Source organism: Ovis canadensis, chromosome 5, assembly GCF_042477335.2.
Source record: "Ovis canadensis isolate MfBH-ARS-UI-01 breed Bighorn chromosome 5, ARS-UI_OviCan_v2, whole genome shotgun sequence".
NCBI classification, from domain to species: Eukaryota; Metazoa; Chordata; class Mammalia; order Artiodactyla; family Bovidae; genus Ovis; species Ovis canadensis.
In genome coordinates this window covers 32,104,356-32,130,034 of record NC_091249.1, presented here as the reverse complement: position 1 = coordinate 32,130,034, position 25,679 = coordinate 32,104,356, and the positions used below count along the sequence as shown (strand labels likewise).

General features: G+C 49.1%; 1 protein-coding gene across 1 annotated transcript; it reads right to left on the bottom strand.

Annotated features, from left to right (window-relative positions):
- Positions 1 to 1,356: 1,356 nt before the first annotated feature.
- TICAM1 (TIR domain containing adaptor molecule 1) lies at positions 1,357 to 17,515 on the bottom strand. Its single transcript, XM_069591430.1, has 2 exons — positions 17,363 to 17,515; positions 1,357 to 4,094 (listed from the first exon to the last, which is right to left on the bottom strand). Exon 2 carries the CDS (start codon positions 3,946 to 3,948, stop codon positions 1,651 to 1,653), a length of 2,298 nt encoding a protein of 765 aa, XP_069447531.1. The 5' UTR covers positions 3,949 to 4,094; positions 17,363 to 17,515; the 3' UTR covers positions 1,357 to 1,650.
- Positions 17,516 to 25,679: the final 8,164 nt, after the last annotated feature.

The window sequence follows — 25,679 nt, the reverse complement described above, 5'->3', positions numbered from 1 at the left end:
CCACATACACCCTTCCTGGGCTGGTCTCTTTTCCTCCCTCAGAAATCCGACCACGGCATTGCAATCTCCCCATTTACAATCAGTGTGGCTTTGGGGCCAGAATTCACCTCTCTCAGCCTTGGTTTTCCCCATCTGCAAAATGGGACCAGTAACAGAATCTTTTACTCCCGGGGGAGGGTCTTTTTTTTTTTTTTGCTGCACCCCAGAGCATGTGGGATCTTATTTCCCTGACCGGGGATGGAAACCACATCCCCTCCAGTGGACTTTGGAGTCTTAACCACTGGACCACCAGGAAAAGTCCCAGGGAGGTCATTTTTGAGGATTAGAATGTTTACATATGTAAAGCCTCCAGAATGGATAAATAGTAAGTGCTCAACAAACGTTAATTCTATTCTTATTCTCAGAAGAGAATGCTGCTGCTGCTGCTAAGTCGCTTCAGTCGTGTCCGACTCTGTGCGACCCCATAGATGGCAGCCCACCAGGCTCCCCCGTCCCTGGGATTCTCCAGGCAAGAACACTGGAGTGGGGTGCCATTTCCTTCTCCAATGCATGAAAGTGAAAAGTGAAAGTGAAGTTGCTCAGTCGTGTCTGACCCTCAGCGACCCCATGGAGTGCAGCCCACCAGGCTCTTCCATCCATGGGATTTTCCAGGCAAGAGTAAGAGTGGGGTGCCATTGCCTTCTCCTCAAAAGAGAATAAGAGACCCTTAAAAAGATTAATCCCCTTCATACCAGACACGAAGTTAACAAGCACTTACACTGTCCCTGGTATTTCAGTGCAATCGCCCACAATCCGCTGATGACCTTGGAACGATGGCCTCGTAAACCCATTTCACAGGTGAGAAAGCAGAGGCTCAAGAGAGGTGAAGGCACTTGTATAAGAATACACAGTGTGATCTGAGTCCAGCCTTCAAGGTAAGAGCATCAATGCAGAACCCTTCTTCCCCAAAAAAGGGCTGCAACAGAAACAGCTATATGTACTCTCAATGTGTTTTCTCTCCACCTTCTCTAGAATTAGAACCAACACTTTTGGCAAAGCACATGGCCTGTGAGAAGATTATATTTCCCAGCTTCCCTTGCACCTGGGGGTAGTCCAGGGGACTACATCCTGACCAATGAAGTGAAACCAAAATTTCAGCTCCTGTTCCTTTTATGGCAATAATAGCCACCTGTTTTTTTGTTTTGCTTTTGGCCACACAGCATGGCATGTGGGATCTCAGTTCGCTGACAAGGTATGGAACCCGTGCCCCCTGCATTGGAAGCGGAGAGTCTTAACCACTGGGCCACCAGGGAAGTCCCACTAGCCACGTTTTTATCTTGACAAATGGCAAGGAGCAGGCCTTCCTGAGTACAATGGTGCTATCAAAGCATTCAATAAATATTTATTACAATTGAAACACCATACCCATACCCCCAGGTCATTCCCCATCACTACCATCTAGAGAGAGGGCAAGAGAGAGAATTTATAAACTCATATCCAGTTCTGGCCACCTCCAGGGCCAGAAAGTCATGGGGCCCATTTTGCCCTATTTCCTGAGATGGAAGTTCTCCCCTGCAGTGTCCTAAAAGTAGCAAACAACCCCGTGCTCCACCGCCCCCTAGAGATGAAGGGGAGTGGTTAAAGCCGAGGCCATCGGATCCAGTCACTTGGTCATTCCGTTTCCCTCGTCTGGTCCTCGGGTGCCTGGGTCCCTCTCTGATTCCACATGTGGTTGTTGACCCCCAGCTGTACCATCTGCGCATGGTGTATGATGAGGGGCTGGAGCCCAGGGCTCCGAGGACGCGCAGGTGGTGCTTGTGAGAAGTCCGGGGGCTGTGGGAAGGCCGGTGGGGGTTGCTGGAAGGCCGGTGGGGGTTGCGGAAAGGTCGGCGGGGGTTGCGGGAAGGTCAGTGGGGGTTGCGGGAAGGTTGGCGGGGGTTGCGGGAAGGTCGGCGGGGGTTGCGGGAAGGTCGGCGGGGGTGTGCCCCCCAGCCAAGGAGGTAGGGGCGGTGGCTGATGACCCGGCAGGGTGGGAAAGGGTGATGGTGGGGTTCCCAGGGACCCCTGTCCCCCAAAGGGCAGCTGAGTTCCAAATGGCATGTAGTTCGCCAAAGCAACCTGGAGCTTCTCCACCTGCGTCTGGTAGGCCAGGTAGCTATGGACATAAGCCGACCACGCCGCGCCCCACGCCGCTGCGTGCTGCCGTTCACTTTCCAGCTGTTGGCTCTGTTCCCGAAGTGCCCGGGCATCCTGTTCCTTCCTCCACTTGGCCTTGCGGGCCCGCAGCATCTGGGGCTTGAAGGTGTTGGTCACCTTCCTGGCGAAGATCTTGGAGTGCTCGTCCAGCAACACCAGGCCGGTAAGCAGGCTAGACGTGCTGGGGCTGAGCTGGGCCAGGGAACTCTCCAGGGGCAGGAAGGGAATCACGCAGTCCTGCCATCCCTGGCGCGTGAGGCTGCTCATCAGAGACTGGTTCGTCTGATGCTGGCTCAGGCGGCAGTCGAAGTTGGCGGTGAGCAGCAGGATGATGAATGCCGAGTGGTCCAGAGCGTCCTGCAGGCAGTGCAGCTCGCCACGCCCGGGCACCTGGAAATCCTCGCAGAACGTGGCCCCATCGCGCACGCCCAGCGCCTCCAGCCTCTCGCGCACGCGCAATGCGATGTGCTCGTCTGCACTGGCGTGGAGCACCACAAAGTTATAGAATTTCTGCTCGGACTCCAGCTCCGGAGTAGGGGGCTCTGGGTTCCAGACGGTCGGGTGAGCCTTAGGAGAGGTCGAGTGAGCCATAGCAGGGGTCGGGTGAGCCGTAGGAGGGGTCGGGTGAGCCGTAGGAGGGGTCGGGTGAGCCGTAGGAGGGGTCGATGGGGAAGGAAAGGGAGACGTTGATGGGGAAGGAAAAGATGGGGATGTTTGGGGCACAGAAGGAGTTGGTGGGCGTGGCTGAGCCGACAGGTAAGCGGTGTCTTCCTCTGAAAGTTGGACTGGCGTCTGATCTGTGACTAGGCAGGCGTTTTTGGAAGGCGAGGGGAGAGATTTCGGGGCTGCTGGCACATCCGTACACTCCACCGGATAGTGGGCGCTGATTTCCGGAACTTCCGGTGGGTTGTGCGGGCTGGCGGGGCAGGCATCGGTGGTCACCTCGGGAAGCCCGGGGCCTGGGCTGCTAGGCCGCACCGGGGAGCCAGCAGCCTCCACCGATGGAGGCCAGCTCATCTCCTCGGGTTCCTGGCAACCCAAAGGGGCAGGCTCGGGCACCACTCTGGCCTGGGGATGGTCACACAGCTTGCTGGGCCCGTGGGGGCTGTGGTGCACGCTCAGGAGGGCCATGGTGGGCGACTGACTGATTTCCAAGTTGCTGCCCAGGGAGGCCGGGCTGCCAGTGGACCTTAGGGAACACGCTCTGCTCCAGCCCGAAAGATGCTCTATGGGCTGCGGGTCGCTGCGCGTCCGGGAAAGTGAGGCCGAGGACGGCGGGAGGCAGCCCAGATCGGAATGCAGTGTTTGGACTCCTCCCAGATCCCCAAGGACGTCCCACCCGCACCGGTCCCGGGCCTCTTCCTGGAGCTCCCCCAGCTGGAGGTCGTCCCTAGAGCTGAAAGCGCAGAGGGCTGCCCGGTAGGCCTCCTCCCGCATAGTCGCGGGACACAGCTTCTCCTCGGCGAGAAGGTGGTACACCCTGGCAACGGCCCAGGACACGTCTGGGGGCTCCTCTGGAGCCTCGGTACTGTCCACCCCAGCCCACCTGTGGGCCACCAGTTGGGCCACCGAATCCGCCTTCAGCGCCTCCAGGGAGATCCTGGCCTGGGTCTCCTGGCCCAGCTTCAGGAGCACCATGGCGTGCAGGAGGTACGCCCCTCGGCAGCCGGGCCTCAGGGTCTTCAGTTTGTGCTTAAGATACAAGAGCTTGTCCTGACCCGCCGCGCCTAGAATGTCAAAGGCTCCAGAGAGCGAAGGGCCGGTGCAGGCCATGGGCTCAGGTGGGCGTGGCCTCCAGCGGCTGCGGGAGAAGCGCTGGATGATGAAGTCATGTTCCGCACCCTGCCCCGCCGCGCTGCAGGCCCGGTGTCTCCACCCTGCTCACCGGTACCAGGACCCCTGGGGGCTGTAGAGCTGACCTGTGAAGCAGAAAGACATGCTTATCACCAGAAAGGGGGCTCTGAGAGGCAGTCCAGACGTCACCCCCCCAATGCCACCAAAACCCAGCAGACCCGGACTGCCCTGGTGGTCGAGTGGTTCAGAATCTGCCCTGCAATGCAGGGGATGTGGGTTCGATCCCTGATCGGGGAACTAAGACTCCACGTGCAGCAGAGCTACTGAGCCCAGGCTCGGAAGCCCAAGTGCCACAATTGGAAAGTCTGCAAGCAAGAATACTGGAGTGGGTAGGCATTCCCAGGAAGATCCTCTGGAGAAGGAAATGGCTACCCACTCCAGTATCTTTGCCTGGAGAATCCCACAGACAGAGGAGCCTGGCGGGCTACATTCCATGAAGTCGAAAAGGGTCCGACATGACTGAGCAACTAATATTTTTTCTATTCACAGAGGAAAAAGGTAAGCCAGAGAAGTGAAGGCATTTGCCCCAAGTCACAGCCAGTGAGAGATCTGCGGTTTGTTTGTTTAGTTGTTTGTTTGATATTTTGCCACATGGCATAGGGGATTTTAGTTCCCCAGACAGGGATGGAACCTGCACCCCCTAGAGTGGAAGCACGGAGTCTTAACCATTGGACAGCCAGAGAAATCCCAGAGCTGGGATCTGAACCCCAGCTATCTGGTTCCAGCTTCCCTGCTCAGCTTCCCTGGTGGCTCAGAGATTAAAGTGTCTGCCTGCAATGAGGGACACCTGGGTTCAATCCCTGGGTCGGGAAGATCCCCTGGAGAAGGAAATGGCAACCCACTCCAGTATTCTTGCCTGGAGAATCCCATGGACGGAAGAGCCTGGTGGGCTACAGTCCACGGGGTTGCAAAGAGTGGGACACGACTGAGCGACTTCACTTTCACTTCACTCACTTGTCTGGTTCCAGAGGCTGGGGCTAATGTGCTTAACCACAAGACTACACTGCCTATTAGGATGCTAATAAGCCCACTTAGGGAGTGTTTCAAGGAGCTGAGTAGCGTTAACATATGGAAAATTCTGTCCCATGAATGGAAGTCAGCAGGCACTCAATACCTGTCACTCAGGAAGTAGTCTCCTAGGTGACACCGGTGACCCCACATCCTGGTATTCACAGTCCAGGGTGGTCCTTCCAATGTGGCCCTAGAGTTCTGTGAGTTTGATAGAATATGGCAGAAGTGATGAGGTGTTACTTGTGACATTAGGTTATGAAAGACACTGGCTTGGGATTTCCCTGGCAGTCCGGTGGTTAAGATTCTGCGTTTCCATTGCAGAGGGTGTGAGTTCGATCCCTAGTTGGGGAACTAAGATCGCACATGCCATATTGGTACAGCCAAAATAAATAAAAATTTTAAAAAATACATAAAAGACACCAGCTTCCTTCTTAGTCATTCTCTCTGTCACTCTGTCAGGGGCAAACCCTGATATAAAGGGCCCACCTGGGGAGGAACTGAGGCTTCTCACCACCAGCCACTAAACCACCACCACCACCAAACAGCGGTACAGAGAGAAAAGCCACCTGTGACTAAACCACCACCACCAGCAGCCACATGGGGGTGCCAGTCTCAGAATCCAGCCCCAGTTGAGTCTTCAGATGATGCAGCCAGGAAGACAGCCTGACTGCCAAGTTTATCAGAGACCTAGAGACAGAACCATCCAGCTCATCTGACCCCCAGATTCCTAATATTCAGAAACTGTGTGAGATAATAAATGTCTGTGTTTGGAAGCCATGAAGTTCTGGGGTAATTTGTTATGTAGCAATAGCTAACTGATACATGTTTTATTATTACTATAAAGTTAATCATGACCAAGGGTCAGGTCTATGACTAACACTGCTGCCAAGCCTTTGGAGGCTCTTTCCTCATCTCTCCATTTCTTGAAAAATGCCAAGTTGGTTCCCACCACAGGCTCTTTTCACACACCTTTCCCTCTGCTTGGAGCACTGAGACCTTTGCCTGGGTGACCCAAATCTCATCCTCAGCCCCCAGGTACAATGACACCACCTCAGGGAGCCCTCCGTGACCACCCTGGTTCTCTATCCCAGTCTGTCTTCTCCATGTCCCCCCACAACAGAACTGGCCACTGGGTGACCTTTTCCTGTGTGTTAAACCTTTTACATTTTCTGTCTGCCTCCCAACCACCAGCTTTCCCGATAGCTCAGTTGGTAAAGAATCTGCCTGCAATGCAGGAGACCCCAGTTCAATTCCTGGTTCGGGAATATCTGCTGGAGAAGGGATAGGCTATTCACTTCAGTATTCTTGGGCTTCCCCGGTGGCTCAGCTGGTAAAGAATCCACCTGCAATGCAGGAGACCTGGGTTTGATCCCTGGGTTGGGAAGATCTCCAGGAGAAAGGCATGGCAACCCATTCCAGTATTCTTGCCTGGAGAATCCCATGGATAGAGGAGCCTGGCAGGCTACAGTCCACGGGGGTCACAAAGAGTCAGACACAATGGAAGCAACTTAGCACAGCACAGCACAGCACAGCAGCCCAGGGAACTAAGATCCCGTAAGTCACATGGTGTGGCGAAAAAAAAGAAAGTCATGTACAGAGAGAAGGTTTCTCCCATGGGCAGAGAACAAGACACCATGGAAAGTGTCCCAAACCCCCAAATTTAAGTCCCCAGGTGCTCCAGGTATATCACATTCAGACCTGTAAAAATGCACAGCCTCACTCCCAGTCCAGGGGGCTAAGAACACTTTCTTTGCCCCTCAACTATGCCTACTTCCTGTTCCACCCTGGTGCCCACGATGAGACCCCCCCACCAAGAGCCAAAACCAGTGCATCTCCACCATGGACAACTCTATCCCCACAGGGGACACTTGGCAACATCTGGGGACAGTTCTGGTTGTCACAACTGCATCGAAGGAGGCCCCTGGCATTGAGTGGGTGGGTGCCAGGGACGCAGCTCAATATTCCACAGCACCAAGGATGACCCCCCCTGTCCCCAAGAGAGTGACCTGGCCCTAGATGCTGCTAAGCCCTGACGTGGAGGATCCCCGGTCTGGATCAAGAGCTGATTCATCCATCAACCCCCTCGATTGACAAATCACACACGTCACTGTATAAATGACTCAGCATTTTTTTTTTTTTTTTTGCAAATTCATTTTTAGCAAATGTCATAGGGCCCAGGACAAAGGTCAATGATTCCAGGAAAGCCAGGCACAGAGCAGAGACAGCCAGAGGGTGGAGGGTTGAGGGAGACGTGACTGAGCAGAGTGGGCAGAGGAGAAGTGGCCAAGAAGGCGCAGAGGATGAGGCGGTGCTGGGGGAAACCCACCAGGAGGTGAGCAGCCGTCTGGTTGGGTCTGAAAACTGAAGCGGCCTGACACGTTGAAATGCTTATGGGGATGGAGAAATAACAGAGACCCCAAAAAGTGGCGCTGACTTCCTAGTGGGGGGGACAAGTGGTCAACAGAGACATGAGTGAAATTCACGGCATTTCACATTTATACTGTACAAATGCCACAGAGAAACAAGGAGGGGAGGAGGGTCATGGACCCCAAGAATCAAGGGATGGGTGTGTGCAGTTTTGTTTTTAATATTTATTTATTTGGCTGCACCAGGTCTTAGCTGTGGTGTGTGGGACTACTTCCCTGACCTGGGACCCCTGCACTGGGAACGCAGAGTCTTAGCGACTGGAGCACAAGGGAAGTCCCGTGCGCAGTTTTAAACAACACGGTTTAGGAAGGTCTTGATGAGAAGAGACACAAACATGAGGAGAAAGTCACCCATCGAACATCTGAGGGAAGAGAGATTCAGGCAGAGGGAATAGCCTGTGCAAAGGCCCTGGGGCTGGACTGTGTCTGGTGTGTTGAAGGAGCATCGAGGAGGCCTGTGTAGCTGGAGCAGAGTGAGCAAAGAGGAGAGAGGGAGGAGGGGAGGGCAGAGAGGGGACGGGCAGGGGACGCAGGGTCTTGTGGATCTGGGGGTGTCGGGGAGAGGGCACTTGGGCTTTAACTCAAAAACCTAGAACCACCTCAACCTGTCTAAATGTGGTGGCCTTGCCTCATGCATATTTCCAAGAAGACAAATGGGCTCAGCAGAACCACATTTGCTAACATTTCAAGACAAGCCAGAAATGCAGATTTTCAGGAATCTGTTCAGTTGTGCCAAGTTAGCAATTGATTCAGATATTTTTGAGAGACCTGGTGAGCTTAAAAAATAAAAAAAAAAAAGGCAAGCCATTGTGCCATCCACAAAGTAAAAACTCTAAACATATTTATTGCAAGTAATAAAGGAAGTCTGTGAAGAGGAGGAAACTGTAGATACATAACATTCATTTATTCATTCAAGAGGTAATTTTCCAGCATTTGCCATGTATTGGACACTACTGATCATATCAGGACAGAAAGAAGGATAAAAAAGGAATGCTCTTCCCCCTCGGAGCTGACAATCCAGTCCAATTTATAAATTGTATATAAAGTACTATTATTATATATAATATATGACAAAAGCAAAGCAACAAAACCACTTCTGTCCACTAGACTGAAGGTCAACATTTCCATGCTTCATTTGTCAAGAGTAAAGGGATTTCCCTGGTAGTCCCTTGGCTAAGACTCCACGCTCTCAATACAGGGGCCCAGGTTCAATCCCTGGTCAGGGAACTAGATCCCACGTGCTGCAACTAAGACCCAGCACGACCAAATAAATAATATATAAAGAAATATATATTTTTAAAGTAGAGTCATAACTATAAAAAGGAGAATGAGTATTGCTTATGTGCTTCCTTGGTTTCTGAATTATTTTTCCATAAAGACCCAATATGAGCCATATATTACTGTGAAGAGTTCCTTTTTTCTTTTCATAAATGTTTTTACTTCTGTCAAGAGCAAATATATGGTAATATACGGCAACAAAGTAGGTATATGTATATAAAAAAATGCATGCTCAGTTGTGTCCAAACCTTTGTGACCCCACGGACTATAGCCCACCAGGCTCCTCTGTCCATGGGATTCTCCAGGCAAGAATACTGGAGTGGGTTGCCATTTCCTTCTTCAGGGGATCTTCCCAATCCAGGGATCAAACCTGGGCCTTCTGCATTGGCAGACAGATTCTTTACCACTGAGCCACCTCGAAGCCACATATATACATAATCTACAAACAAGTGTATTTATTTGCACCACATGTGGGATCTTAGTTTCCCCAACCAGGGATCAAACCTGTACCCCCTGCAGTGGAAGCACAGAGTCGTAACCACTGGACCGCCAGGGAAGTCCCACCCTAGTATATTATGTTTCTTAATTGCCACACTGTCCTTCCTGTGGTCCTTCAAACTTGCCAGACACGGTCCTATCTCAGGGCCTTTGCACGGGCTGCTCTTCTGCCTAGAACACTGTGTATCCCCACAGCTCACTCCCTCTTCTCCATCAGATTTTTGGTCAAGCCTGCCCCAGTGACACTGTACAGCCGCCTAGGACAGGGGTCACAAAGCCCAGGCCACAGGCTGTTTTAGTGGAGCTGTCCTGGAACACAGGCATGCTCACTCATTGACCTGGGGCCCAGGGCTGCTTTCCGCTGAGTAGCTGCCGCAGGGACCATGTAGCCCCTACAGACGACAAGAGATACTCTCGTCCTTTCCAGGAAAAGCCTGCCAACACCTGGGCTACAAAAGAGGTATAAGATTTTTCTTTTTCCATGCCACAGAGGGGCAAACTTCGATTGCACAGCTAGGGATGGGCAGAACAGTGCTATGACACTGGTGTTTCTAATCCGAGAACCAAAATGCCTGTCACTGGAGCCCACATGGGCTTCCCAGGTGGTGCTAGTGATAAAGAACCTGCCTGTCAGTGCAGGAGGCATAAGAGACGCGGGTTCATTCCCTGGGTCAGAAAGATCCCCTGGAGAAGGAAATGACAACCCACTCCAGTATTCTTGCCTGGAGAATCCTATGGACAGAGGAGCCTGCTGGGCTACAGTCCATAGGATTGAAAAGAGCTGAATATGACTGAAACAACACTAGTCCATATAATTATTACGGAGCATAACTGGTTGTTTTTGTTTGTTTTGGCCTTGCCATGCAGCATTCAGAATCTTAGCTCCCTGGCCAAGCATTGAGTCCTTGCTCCCGGCACTGGAAACACAGTCTCAACCACTGGACCACCAGGGAATCCCAACTGGCTGTCATTAGTTGAATTGGGTACTCTTGCCTGGAGAATCCCATGGATGGAGGGGCCTGGTGGGCTGCAGTCCATGGGGTCGCTAAGAGTTGGACACGACTGAGCGACTTCACTTTCACTTTTCACTTTCATGCATTGGAGAAGGAAATGGCAGCCCACTCCAGTGTTCTTGCCTGGAGAATCCCAGGAATGTCGCTCAGTCGTGTCCTACTCTTTGCAATCCCACGGACTGTAGCCTGCCAGGCTCCTCTGTCCATGGGATTCTCCAAGCAAGAACACTGGAGCGGGTTGCTGTTTCCTTCTCCAGAGGGTCTTCCCACCCAGGAATCAAACCTAGGTCTCCTGCATCTCTTGCCTTGCAGGTAGATACTTTACCACTGAGCCACTTGGGAAGCCCAATCCGATAAGACTGGTGTCCTTATAAAATGGGACTAGGACACAGACACCCCAGACAGAGGATCTCTCGAGGACACAGAGAGAGAAGACAGCCATTTGCAAGCCAAGGAGAGAGGCCTCAGAGGGAACCAGCCCGGCCTACACCGTCATCTTGGACTTCCAGCTCCCAGACCATGAGAGTATAAATTTCTGGTATTTAAGCCCCACACCTGAGGGACTTTGTTATGGCAGTCCCAGCTCTGTGTGGCTACTGAGCACTGGAAATGTGGCTAAAAGTTGCCGAGGAGAAAGTAAATATTACATTTTATTCAATTTTAACAGGCAAATTTGGCCTTGGAGTACAGAATGAAGCAGGGCAAAGGCTAATAGAGTTCTGCCAAGAGAATGCACTGGTCATAGCAAACACCCTCTTCCAACAACATAACAGAAGAGTCTACACATGGACATCACCAGATGGTCGACACCGAAATCAGATTGATTATATTCTCTGCAGCCAAAGATGGAGAAGCTCTATACAGTCAGCAAAAACAACACCGGGAGCTGATTGTGGCTCAGATCATGAACTCCTTATTGCCAAATTCAGACTGAAATTGAAGAAAGTGGAGAAAACCACTAGACCATTCAGGTATGACCTAAATCAAATCCCTTATGACTGACTATACAGTGGAAGTGAGAAATAGATTTTAGGGACTAGATCTGATAGACAGTGCCTGATGAACAATGGACAGAGATTCGTGACATTGTACAGGAGACAGGGATCAAGACCATCCCCAAGAAAAAGAAATGCAAAAAAGCAAAATGGCTGTCTGAGGAGGCCTTACAAATAGCTGTGAAAAGAAGGGAAGTGAAAAGCAAAGAAGAAAAGAAAAGATATACCTATTTGAATGCAGAGTTCCAAAGAATAGCAAGGAGAGATAAGAAAGCTTTCCTCAGCGATCAGTGCAAAGAAATAGAGGGAAACAATAGAATGGGAAACTAGAGATCTCTTCAAGAAAATTAGAGATACCAAGGGAACATTTCATGCAAAGATGAGCTCAATAAAGGACAGAAATGGTAGGAACCTAACAGAAGCAGAAGATGTTAAGAAGAGGTGGCAAGAATACACAGAAGAACTGTACAAAAAAGATCTTCACAACCCAGATAATCACGATGGTGTGATCACTCATCTAGAGCCAGACATCCTGGAATGTGAAGTCGAGTGGGCCTTAGAAAGCACCACTATGAACAAAGCTAGTGGAGGTGATGGAATTCCAGTTGAGCTATTTCAAATCCTGAAAGATGACGCTGTGAAAGTGCTGCACTCAATATGCCAGCAAATTTGGAAAACTCAGCAGTGGCTATAGGACTGGAAAAGATCAGTTTTCATTCCAATCCCAAAGAAAGGCAATGCCAAAGAATGCTCAAACTACCACACAATTACACTCATCTCACACACTAGTAAGGTAATGCTCAAAATTCTCCAAGCCAGGCTTCAGCAATACGTGAAGCTGGTTTTAGAAAAGGCAAGGGAACCAGAGATCAAATTGCCAACATCCGCTGGATCATCGAAAAAGCAAGAGAGTTCCAGAAAAACACCTATTTCTGCTTTATTGACTATGCCAAAGCCTTTGACTGTGTGGATCACAATAAACTGTGGAAAATTCTGAAAGAGATGGGAATACCAGACCACCTGACCTGCCTCTTGAGAAATCTGTATGCAGGTCAGGAAGCAGCAGTTAGAACTGGACATGGAACAACAGACTGGTTCCAAATAGGAAAAGGAGTACGTCAAGGCTGTATATTGTCACCCTGCTTATTTAACTTATATGCAGAGTACATCATGAGAAATGCTGGGGCTGGAAGAAGCACAAGCTGGAATCAAGATTGCTGGGAGAAATATCAATAACTTCAGATACGCAGATGACACCACCCTTATGGCAGAAAGTGAAGAGGAACTAAAGAGCCTCTTGATGAAAGTGAAAGAGGAGAGTGAAAAGTTGGCTTAAAGCTCAATATTCAGAAAACTAAGATCATGGCATCTGGTCCCATCACTTCATGGCAGATAGATGGGGAAACAGTGGGAACGATGGCTCACTCTATTTTTTTGGGCTCCAAAATCACTGTAGATGGTGATTGCAGCCATGCAATTAAAATACGCTTACTCCTTGGAAGGAAAGTTATGACCAACCTAGACAGCATATTAAAAAGCAGAGACTTTACTTTGCCAACAAAGGTCCATCTAGTCAAGGATATGGTTTTTCCAGTGGTCATGTGTGGATGTGAGAGTTGGACTATAAAGAAAGCTGAGCACTGAAGAATTGATGCTTTTGAACTGTGGTGTTGGAGAAGACTCTTGAGAGTCCCTTGGACTGCAAGGAGATCAAACCAGTCCATCCAAAGGAGATCAGTCCTGGGTGTTCATTGGAAGGACTGATGTTGAAGCTAAAACTCCAATACTTTGGCCACCTGATGCAAAGAGCTAACTCATTGGAAAAGACCCTGATGCTGGGAAAGATTAAGGGCAGGAGGAGAAGGGGACGACAGAGGATGAGATGGTTGGATGGCATCACCAACTCGATGGACATGGGTTTGGGTGGACTCCGGGGGTTGGTGATGGACAGGGAGGCCTGGCGTGCTGTGGTTCATGGGGTCGCAAAGAATCGGACACGACTGAGCAACTGAACTAAACTGAAAATGGAAAAGTTGGGCAGTGTGAAAAAAAGAAAAAATTTTACCCCGTTAAACCCAACTTTGTTTCAGTAGGCTAAGATTTCACTTAAACTATATACATATACATAAAAAGAGAGTTTGAGTCGAGCTCTGAAAAAATACATACCAGACCTTGAAGAATTAGTACAAGAATGGGACTTCCCTGGTGGCCTAGCAGTCAAGACTCTGTGCTCCCAAGGCAGGGGGCCCGGGTTTGATACCTGGTGAGGGAACTAATGTCCTAAGACCCAGTACAGCCAGATAAATAAGTAATAAATATTAGGCGGGGGGGAAGAATTCATATGAGAAAAGGTATGTAAGGAGCACAGGTGGACGGGAACCCAGGCTGCCTGAATCTAAACCCACTAACCCTGTGGTCTCCAAAGTGTATCACCAGAGAGTCTAGCTTCCATGGACCTGGTTACATGGCCTGAGAAACAGATTTATCTAGTTATAATTAAAATAGCCCATGCAATGATCTCACGGCCAGAGTGTCCTGGAGGAAAGCGGAAGACAGACAACTTGCTGTAATGCAGGCACGAGTGAGCAGTACGAAAAAGGCAAAGTGTATACTTTCTCCTACCTCTGATGTGAGTTACCATCATCAGCAAAATGGGATCAAAAAGGACAATAATCTTACTTTCAGATGGGCCCACAAGTCAGCCAAAACTTATGGGAATATCCAAATTACTTGCAGTTTTGACCCTTGGATCAACTTTCTTTCCACCTCTCAGTGGCTCCTAGAAACAGCTGTGCGTGTAGTAACTTAAAAATAAAAAAATCACAGGGGACTCTACTCAGTACTTTGTAATGACATATACAGGGACAGAAGCTTAAAAAAAAAAAAAGAGTGGCTATATGTATATGTAGAATTGACTCACTTTCTGGTACACCCGGAACTAACACAACATTGTAAATCAACTATACTCCAATAAAAATTAATTTTAAAAAAGATAAAAAAATCAGACACGTGTTGACATGCACTCTCTAATTTTTAACTGATAAAGGACAACAGCTGATAGAGTGTGAAGATTGGGACACGAGAGGGGCTGGACATTAAGTTCTATTTCATGCAGTGTTCACTCTGAAAATTCAAGTTCAATACTTAGGATCTGTGTCCTATTCTGAATTCAGGTTCTACGTCTATAAAATGTTAAAAGGAGGGACTTCCCTGGTGGTCCAGTGGTTAAGACTTCGCCTTCCAATGACGGGTGTGTAGGTTCAATCCTCGGCTGGGGAGCTAAGATCTCACATAACCTCATGACCAAAAGACCAAGATGTGAAACAGAAGCCATGTTGTAACACATTCAATAGACTTTCTAAATGGTCCGCATTAAAAAAAAAAATCTTGAAAAAAGAAACTTACCAACTCCCGACCTCACCAGCAACAGTGTGAGAAGCCCATCTGAAATAGCTGCTGACATTAAACAGAGGAGATTGTGTGTGAAACTCAGATGTTTTGGTTTCTCTCGGGATTTGGACCGTCAGCGAGACTTTGCCGACTGCACTGGTCTGGGAGCAAAGGCTATCCCCTTCTACAGATCACCCATCTGAAATGAGTCACCTCCAGGGCAACAGAGAGCAGTCAGAGACAGCGTGCCCTTGGGGTTCAGATCTCAGCTGTACTGCCTCCAGGTTATGACCTTGGGCTGGCCGTATAAACGTCAGTGCCTCAGTCTCCTCCTCTGTGGATTGGGTACAAAGATAAGCCCTTCCGACGAGGGCTGTCATAGGTCTAATGAGTTAATCCACGTAGAGATGGTATAGACCAATGCCTGGCACATCCTGATTGCTCCATGAGCCTTCAAGTGCGTGATGACTGCCCTACCCTGGCCTCCCGCCCCAGCTGAGGCCCCGGGCTAGAGGCCTCCGCAGTAGAGGCTCAGGGCTGGGTTTGTGGGAAAGCATACAGCGCAGCCAGACTGAGAAGCAGCCCTCCTGGCAAACTGCCTAAGATCACACCCTCTTTCTCCTCCATCTCCCTGTCTGCCAGCCTAAGCCCAGACTCAGTGCCCCCTCCCTAGACACTGTCTCCCCCAGCATGTGCCCCATCCACTCAATATGCCCTGCCCAGCGGTCACCCCAGCCTTCAGGAAACCTGGCTTTCATTCTGCCCTACTTTCCATGGCCTCCAGGGCAAAGTCCACTTCATACCTGACAGGGGAGCGGCCACAGGAGTGGGGAACCTGGCTCTGCCACCTGCCAGCTTGTAGGAGCCTGTTTTTCAGCCTCAGTTTCCTTGTGTGTAAAACCAGCAGGAAAGGGGCCCTTGTCATGTGTGAGGGTTTAGAGTAACAATATAATAAAGCACTCTTTGGTGGTCCAGTGGTTAGGACTATGCACCCCCAATGCAGGGAGCTGTTCAATCCCTAGTCAGGGAACTAGATTCCACATGCTACAGCTAAGATTTTTGTTTGCTGCAACTAAAGATCCTGCATGCTGCAACCAAGACCCAAGATCCTAGCTGCCTCAACTAAGACCTGGTACAGTCAAATAAATAGATATTTTTTTAAAGAAAGAAAAAAATTTTTTTAAGTTCCAAAGAGATATGGAAGTTAAACCATAACCAGACTATCTCTGAAAAATGTGTAAAAGACTCAAGGGGCATTTATTCAATAACTGTTTCTTCAGCACCTGCTATACACCGCACATTCTGCAAAGCAAAAGCCAACCGTGTGAGTTAAGACTACTTTTAAAAAAACGCCTGTTTACCAGGGGTAAAGGGAGGTACAGAGAGGCTCAGTGACTTGCCCAGGATCACACAGGTAGAAAGTAAAGAGGCAGGAATTTAAACCAGAAAGCCTGGCTACAGGGTCCTTGCCTTGATTCATTGCGGGTGTTAGTTGCTAAGCCCTATCGGACTCTTTGCGACCCCATGGATGGTAGCCCACCAGACTCCTCTGTCCATGGGATTCTCCAGGCAAGAATACTGAAGTGGGTTGCCATTCCCTTCTCCAGGGGAATTTCCGGATCCAGGGATCGAACCTGCATCTCCTGCATTGCTTTACCATCTGAGCCGTCAGAATAAAGCCCCCTTTATTCACTGAGCACCTACTATGTGCCCTTCCCACGCCTGGATCTGAGGAATTATCAAGCCTGTCCACTAAAGAAGGGATCAGATACCTGCCCCCTGCACTTAGCACACACACGGGTCATGGTTTCTGCCCACTGTGGTTCCATGAGGACACTATTTGGCCCCTATTGTGTGCCCAAAGTACTGAACCCTGTCTACTGGCACACAGCAGGTGCTCCATAAATGTTTGTTGAAGGATGAAAGAATGGCCCTAATTCGGAGGAGGACACAGAAGCCCAGGCAGGCTCTGGAGCCTGGGGCTTCCACCAATCTTCCCCCAAACTCTAGAACTCACACCTCAGCCTGCCCAGGTCACTGGGGGCGCCCCTCCCCCAAACCCCTGCTCAGCCACAAGGAGAGGGAAGGAGTGCAGGTGCCTAGATGAAGGTCTGGGGCCAGCCAGGCCCTGAGTGGTGCCAGCAGCCACAAGTGAGCAGACCTGGATCCAATCCTGGGCCAGTACCAACGAACCCCGTACCCCGCGGGGAGGTCTAGGGAATGAGGAGCTGATCATTCCCGGACACCCATCCGGATGGGATGGCACCCATCTGATGGATGAGACCCACTGAAAGAAGTGCGCCGCACCTGGGAAGGGGTCCCCGCAGCCGCTAGGAAAAGTGGGAATTCGGTGCCCTGGAGGAGAGGGCGGTGTGAGTGGCGATCCCGGGGCGGGAGGAACCCGAGCTGGGGCAGAGAGAGCCCCGCGTTTGGAGAAGATATCAGAAACGAGGAGGAGGAAAGGGGTATTGGGAGGGAAACAGAGCCTGCTGGGGAGGACTCCGTGTGTTGAGGAAGAGTAGGGGGGAGGAGGACTTGGGCCAGGGAGGGGAGCTGCAGCGTTGGGGCGCAGACCTGAGTATGCATCGCCAGGACGTCCAAAGCTCCCAAGGAGGGCAGCTGGCCTTGACCGTGGCGAGGGTTGTGGGGTGCCAGGCCCCCTGCCCCTGCAGGCTTTTGGGGGTCTCCCATTCCCCCAGGCCCTCGCCCCTTCCTCACCTACCTGGTGTCGTGGGAGCGACCGGCCGCACGCCTCGCGTCCTCGGGGCGGAGGCTGGTGGCCGGACGGCCTGGTGGCGATGCCCGCGCAAGGCACAGCGCAGAGGGCGCGCCTGTAGCCCCAGGCGCACGGCCTCCGCCCGCCCCTTCCGCGTCCGGCGAGGAGGGAGGAACCGAGTGAGATCACGCTTTCCCAGCGGGACAGGGAAAGTCCCTGAGGCGCCCCAGCAATGTTCTCTGCCTCCCCGGCTGCCACGTAGACCGTGTTTGGGGACCTTTCGGGGGCCCGGCCGCGGGAGACCACCGCGGGGCTCCACAGGGACAAAACCCTGTCTGTGGGGACCCACAGTCTAGTGAGAAAGAACCACAATTTAGTGCATCCCAATGGGTAATTAATGTTTTCCAGGAAATGAACAAAAAGGATGGGATAATTGGGGGCAGGGGTGAGGGTGGGAATCATGGCCGCCCTGGAGGGGTTTGGGGACGCTTTTGTGGTTGGAAGAGGGTCAGACAGCCACCCAGCGGGATCTTGGTACCCTCAGCAGGGCTTGAACCTGGGCCCTTGTCAATGAAAGGGCAGAGTCGGAATCAGAGGACCGCCAGGGAATTTGCAAGAGGGCATTATCTTGAAGCCGCAAACGTGACGTTTTAAAATTCACCAGGAGCAGAACTAACTAAAGCCTGTAACCAAACACAAACAAACAAAAAAAGTAATAAAAAATACACATAAAATTAAATTCACAGGGGTCCTAACCTTTTGGAAGGTCCTAGACCCAGGGCTTACATATCTATCTGGCACAGTTAAACCACAGTGTTGAGAGCCCATCGTGCTCAAAGGGACCCATGAAAATGTTTTAATTTCTTTTAAAATCAGAAAGAAAAAAAATGAATATAATCTAGCTTAGATTACATGTGTCTTTAAACCAACACAGTTATAAAATGTAATTTTTTTTTAAATGGAGGAATGTGCCTACAAAAGCCATAAATAATACCTTCTATTGGGCCCCTTTGTCGCCTGGAATCTCTTATCAAAATACCATGTTATAAAAAACAAACTTCTGGTTACCCAAAGGAAAAGGGGTGTGGGTGAGGTTAATCAGGAATTTAGGATTAAGAGCTTCATGAGCGCTGAGTCACTTCAGTTGTATCTGATTGTGCGACCCTGTGGACTGCAACCTGCCAACTCTAGCCCACCAGGCTCTTCTGTCCATGGGATGCTCCAGGCAGAAATACTGGAGTGGGTTGCCTTGCCCTCCTCGAGGGGATCTTCCCAACCAGCTAATATGGTTCTACTGTAGAGCATGGGGAATTACATTAAATATCCTATAATAACCTATAATGGAAGAGAATCTGAAAAATATATGTATGTTTTTCAATACACCTGAAGCTAACAAAACATTGTAAATCAACTATACTTCTATTTGAGTCCCTTGGACAGCAAGGAGATCAAACCAGTCAATCCTAAAGGAAATCAATTCTGAATACGCATTGGAAGGACTGATGCTAAAGCTGAAGCTCCAATACTTTGGCCACCTGAGGCAAAGAGTCAACTCATTAGGAAAGACCCTGATGCTGGCAAAGACTGAGGGCAGGAGGAGAAGGGGGCGGCAGAGGATGAGATGGTTAGTTAGCATCACCAACTCAATGGACATGAGTTTGAGCAAACTCCAGGAGATAGTGAAGGACAGGGAAGCCTGGTGTGCCTCAATCCATGTGGTCTCAAACAGTCACACAACTTAGTGACTGAGCAACACCACTTCGATTTTAAAAGTACCATTTGTTAGATTCATTAAACCCAACACAGGAGGTTACAACAAAGTCCATTATGTTTAAATATATATTTTTTTAACTTTCTATTTTATATGGAGTATAGTCGATTAACAATGTTATCAGGTGGACAGCAAAGGGACTCAGACATATATATGAAATATACTTATTAAAATGCTTTAAAAAATACAGCTTAGTGATTCATCCTTGAATGAATGGATAAACAAAATGGAGTCTACCCACACAATGAGGTATTATTCAACCTTAAAAAGGAAGGAAATTCTGACACAGGCTACAATGATGTGAATGAACCTTAAAGATATTGTGCTCAGTGAGATCAACTAGAGAGGGAAGGACGAATATTGTGTGATTCTACTCAGGGCCCTGGGGGGTCAGATTCATAGAAACAGAAAGGAGGTGGTAGGTGCCACCAGCAGGGAGAGGGGGAGTTGGTGTTTCGTGGGGACAGAGTTTCAGTTTGGGAAGATGAGAAAGTCCAGGAGATGGATGGTGGGGATGGTTTCACAACAAAGTGAAAGTACTTAATGTCACTGAGCTTTGCACTTAAAAATGGTTAAATGGTGGTACTTCCCTGGTGGTCCAGGGGCTAAGAGTCTGGAGGGGGTGTAGCTTTGATCCCTGGTCTAGGAACTAAGATCCCACATGTCACATGGCGCCGCCAAAACAAAAAACCAAAGGGAAAAGAAAAAAGGCTAAAAGGTAAGTTTCATGTTTACTATATTTCACCACAATAAAAAATTGCTTTCAAACACTTGCAAGACAAGAACTTCAAAAAGACTCCTGAAATAGAGCTATACCCAAGCAAACAAACAGAACTTAGGGTTCCACCTCTGTGTGTATCACCACATTAACAAGACCTCATCCCTCCAGTGATTTTGCAATAGTAACAAGGGTCAACCGTATTTTAAGCCGCCTGAGGCAATGTGACCTGATATGAAAATGTCTGTGGTTCTCTACTTGAGACAAAGCCACAAAAACTTCATTCATAATTGAGGAAATGATAAATATCAGTTAGAGTCAGTGAGAATAAAGATATGAGGGTTTCCCCCCTCATTGGTACATTGGACACCCTGAATTTTATCATTAGATCTCCCAAGCAGTGCATGGATTCCAGGCCAAAGTTCACGGAAAGGTTTTTGGGAGAGAGATGAAATGTAAATTATCTAGATGCTAAGTTCCACTCTGCCGGCCTGCCCTTTCCCACCACAATGCCTCACTGATTCCTAGTCTCCCGAGAGGAAGAAACTTTATTGAACCCATACTGTGTGCTAGGCACGTCTAGGCTCTGGGGACACCTTGGGGTCGGGGTGGGGGAAGAAGTGGTCCATGCCCTTGGGGCCTCCTGAGCTGGACAGGGAGAAGGCATCCAACCCATCTTCCCACACCTCTCCCCACACCCGCACAGCCACTCTTTGGAGCACCCATTACATGGCTGTTCCCACAACAAACACATCTTGGTGGTCGTCTGATCCGCGTCTTAAAACAACCGTTCCCGGTAGGTCTATTGCCGTTGTTCAGTCCCTCACTCGTCTTCACCTCACTTTGGTCTGGCTTTGCTGTTTATCCAAATTGGCCAGAAGTCAGCAAAGTTTTTCCTGTGAAGGACCAGAGAGTAAAATACTGTCCGACAATGGACCATAGTGTCTTTATTACAACTATCTGATGCTGCCATTCCTTGTAACCCCAAAGCAGTCACAGGTGATACGTCAATAAATGAGTGTGGCTGTGTGTCAATAAAACTTTATTTACAAATCAGGCAGTGGGCTGGACAGTGATAGTAGTTTGCTGACCCTGGACATCGAAGGTGTCAATATTTAGCTTTATTCTGGGTGCCTGTGGGCTTCCCAGGTGGAGCTAGTTGAAGCAACCCACGTAGGAGAGGCAGGAGACTTGGATTCGATTCCTGGATCGGGAAGATCCCCTGGAGCAGGAAATGAAAACCCACTCCAGTATTCTTGCCTGGAGAATCTACTGGATAGAGGAGCCTGACAGATTATGGTCCATAGGGTTGCAAAGAGTCAGACACAACTGAAGAAACTTAGCACACAGGCACTGGTGACTGTCTCCAACACTTTTCTAAGCCAGTATATGTAACCCAAACTTTTTTATTTTGACCAAACCATGCAGCTTGGGGAAACCTAGCCCCCTGACCAGGGATCAAAACCATTCCCCCTCCAGTAGAAGCATGGAGACCTAACCACTGGACCACAAGGGATGTCCCCAAACTTTGTTCTTTTAAAGTGTGTTGCGGTCTCATTAAGCATTGCTATATCACAGTATGTTGAGTCCTCTGTCACTGTCAGGGGCTTCCCAGGTGGCTTAGTGGTAAAGATTCTGCCTGCCAATGCAGGAAATGTGGGTTTCATCCTTGGGTAGGGAAGTTCCCTGGAGAAGGAAATGGCAACCCAGTATCTAGTCCAGTATCCTTGCCTGGAGAATCTCATGGACAGAGGAGCCTGGGGGGCTCCAGTCCATGGGGTCGCAGAGTCAGACACGACTGAGCACAGCAGCTGTTATCAGACAAGCTGATCGCTGCCAATGTTCCCCGCAAACAGGCAAGGACGCCTTATACATTAGTGGCTGTGAACACAGAGCGGGGGTGGGGGGGTGGGGGTGGGGGAGTCTGAGTGAGTGCTGGGTTCAGATCCTTCTGATACTTGCCAGCTATGAGCCGGGGCCACGGGCGAGTCTTCTGAGCCATGCCTCAGCTTCCTTCCCTTGTAACATAGCCACGGTAACAGCACCTGCTTCATGGGACTGATGAAAGGATTAGGTGATGGGGCATCCCTGGGTCCATACTTCCACCACAAGGGGGCACAGGTTGGATCTCTGGTCAGGGCCAAAAGAGTTGAGCCATTTCAAATCCTAAAAGATGATGCTGTGAAAGTGCTGCACTCAATATGCCAGCAAATTTGGAAAACTCAGCAGTGGCCACAGGACTGGGAAAGGTCAGTTTTCATTCCCATCCCAAAGAAAGGAAATGCCAAAGAATGCTCAAACTACCGCACAATTGCACTCATCTCACACGCTAGTGAAGTAATGCTCAAAATTCTCCAAGGCTTCAACAGTACCGTGACATTCCAGATGTTCAAGCTGGTTTTAGAAAAGGCAGAGGAACCAGAGATCAAATTGCCAACATTCACTGGGTCATTGAAAAAGCAAGACAGTTCCAGAAAAATATCTATTTCTGCTTTATTGACTATGGCAAAGCGTTCGACTGTGTGAATCACAACAAACTCTGGAAAATTCTGAAAGCGATGGGAATACCAGACCACCTGAGCTGCCCCTTGAGATGCAGGTCAGGAAGCAGCAGTTAGAACTGGACATGGAACAACAGACTGGTTCCAAATTGGGAAAGGAGTATGTCAACACTGTATATTGTCACCCTGCTTATTTAACTTATATGCAGAGTACATCATGAGAAACGCTGGGCTGGAGGAAGCACAAACTGGAATCAAGATTGCCAGGAGAAATATCAATAACCTCAGATATGCAGATGACACCACCCTTATGGCAGAAAGTGAAGAGGAACTAAACAGCCTCTTGATGAAAGTGAAAGAGGAGAGTGAAAAAGTTGGCTTAAAGCTCAACATTCAGAAAACTAAGATCATGGCATCTGGTTCTATCACTTCATGGCAAATAGATGGGAAAACAGTGGAAACAGTGGCTGACTTTATTTTTTGGGGCTCCAAAATCACTGCAGATGGTGACTGCAGCCATGAAATTAAAAGACGCAACCCTGGAAGAAAAGCTATGACCAACCTAGACAGCATATTAAAAAGCAGAGACATTACTTTGCCAACAAAGGTCTGTCTAGTCAAGGCTACGGTTTTTCCAGTAGTCACGTATGGATGTGAGAGTTGGACTATAAAGAAAGCTGAGTGCCAAAGAATTGATGCTTTTGAACTGTGGTGTTGGAGAAGACTCTTGAGAGTCCCTTGGACTGCAAGGAGATCAAACCAGTCCATCCTAAAGGAAATTAACCCTGAATATTCATTGGAAGGACTGATGCTGAAGCTGAAACTCCAATACTTTGGCCACCTAATGCGGAGAGCTGACTCATTTGAAAAGACCCTGATGCTGGGAAAGATTGAAGGCTGGAGGAGAAGGGGATGGCAGAGGATGAGATGGCTGGATGGCATCACCAATTCAACGGACATGAGTTTGGGTAAACTCCAGGAGTTGGTGATGGACAGGGAAGCCTGGCAGTGCTGCAGTCCATGGGGTCGCAAAGAGTCAGACACAACTGAGTGACTGAACTGAACTGAACTGGGGCCAAAAAAAAAAAAAAAAAAAAAACTAGGTGACTTCATTGAAAGGGTTTCTAAGAGCTTCTAGGGTAACTGCAAAGAATAGGAACTTCTGGATCTTTTCAGACATGGAGAAGAAACACTCTCACTCTTACTAAATACTGCCAGAGATTTTTTTTTGTCCAAAAGTGTATCCCTATTTGCACTCCCCCCGGAAGTGAACAGAAGGGCTTACTTCCCACATCTCTACCACCATGCTACTTTCTCTTTCTTAATTTGTATTGATGTGTAATTCACAAGCACTAAAGTCTATAAAGCTTAAAGGGACAGCTCAGTGGGTTTGGGGGCATGTTACACACTCTGCGACCCAGAGATCAAATCTGGGTCTTCTACATTTGCAGCCAGACTCTTTACTATCTGAGCCACCAGGGAAGCCGTTCATATTTCACACACTCCTGTAACCAACTTCCTTACTGAGATACATTAGAGGTGATTCCAACCGCTACAAGTCTCCGAGGGCCCTCTTTTTGTCCCTACCCACAGGACAACCGCCCGCCTGGTTTCTCTCATCATAGCTTTAGTTTTGATGTTGAAACGTCATCAAAAGAGAACCAGTGTGTGGGTGTGTTTGCATCTGCCTTCTTTCCCTCAGCATCATGCCTGTGAGTTTCAACCACGTCCTTGTGAATATCAGTACTTCATCCTTGTTCCCATCTTTACGTACTGGGAGAAAGTTAAGTCTAAGCAGTAAGATGGAATGGGAAGAAGGCCAGTATGGTGGTCTCAAGCAGGTTGGCAAGCTGTAAAGGGTCAGATAGTAAGTCTTTTCAGCTTTTCAGGATACAGGAGGTGTCCGTTGTGTAATTTTGCTTTAAACATGTACAGATTCTTAGCTTGTGAGTCATGCCAACAGACAAATTCTTTGAATAGTATTGGCCCTCGGGCTGGTTTGCAGACTTTTACTCTAAATCATTTTACCACACTGCCTGACACACAGCAAGTATTCATTTCTGAGCGCTGACAGGCAAATTTTCCATGGCATCTAATTTTGAATTTATTTTTATGTGTTCTTTTTCTTACTACTACCCCAAAATGTTTAATCTTTTGTTTTGTTTATTTTTGAAAAATAATTGATGTACAATAGAGCATTAAACTTAGGTGTACAACATAACGATTTGATGTATGTATATATTGGGCTTCCCTGGTGGCTCAGATGGTAGAAAATCTGCCTGCAATGCCAGAGACCCGGGTTTGATCCCTGGGTTGGGAAGATCCCCTGGAGAAGGAAATGGCAACCCACTGCAGTATTCTTGCCTGGAGAATTCCATGGACAGAGGAGCCTGGTGGGCTACAGTTCATGGGGTCACAAAGAGTTGGACAAGACTGAGTGGCTAACACACGCAATAATATATTGAATATATCGTGAAAGGACCACAATACATCTAGGTAACATCTATCACCTCACACAGGTAAACATTTTTCTTTTCTTATGATGAGAACTTTAAGACCTACTCTCAGCAACTTTCAAATACCCAATGCAACACTGTTCTATTAATGTAACTTTATTTATTTCTGGCTGCACGGGTCTCCTTTGCTGCTCAGGCTTTTCTGTTTGTGCTGAGCAGGGGCTACCCTCTAGTTGCAGCGCACCGGCCTCTCACTACAGTAGTTTCTCTTGTTGCAGAGCATGGGCTCTAGGGTATCTGGGCTTCAGTGGTTGTAGCTCGAGGGCTCCGGAGCGCAGGCTCAGTAGTTGTGGCATGTGGAATCTTCCTGGATCAGGGATCAAACCCCTGTCTCCTGCATTGGCAGGCAGATTCTTTACCACTGAGCCACCAGGGAAGGCCCTGATGTGAATCGTGTGAATTTGTTACAACACTGCTTCTGTTTTATGTTTTGGTGTTTTTCTGGCCAAAGGTGGGATCTTAGCTCCTTAACCAGGGATCGAACCATGCAGGTGCAATGCACCTCCTGCGTTGCAAGGTGAAGGTCTTAAACACTGGACCACCAGGGAGGTCCTGACCTTAGGATCTTTAAGTACACCACGGCACAGAATCTTTGCACAGAACTGCACTGAGCTGGTTATCAATGAAACTGAGGGCTAGAGAGGCAAAAGACCCCACCCAGGGTCACACAGCAGGGACCAAGGAGCTGGCCAGTGGACCCACGCCCCATCACCAAGCTGGAGCCCAGCATGGCCAGGCCAGCCCAGGATGACGAGCCCTTGAGAGCACGTCATAAACAGAATGAGCACAACGTCTTGCCATCACCAACATGGCTGAG

What these genes read in the sequence shown, in the direction of transcription:
- TICAM1 (XM_069591430.1), bottom strand. Translation starts at nt 3,948, where the DNA reads ATGGCCTGCACCGGCCCTTCGCTCTCTGGAGCCTTTGACATTCTAGGC.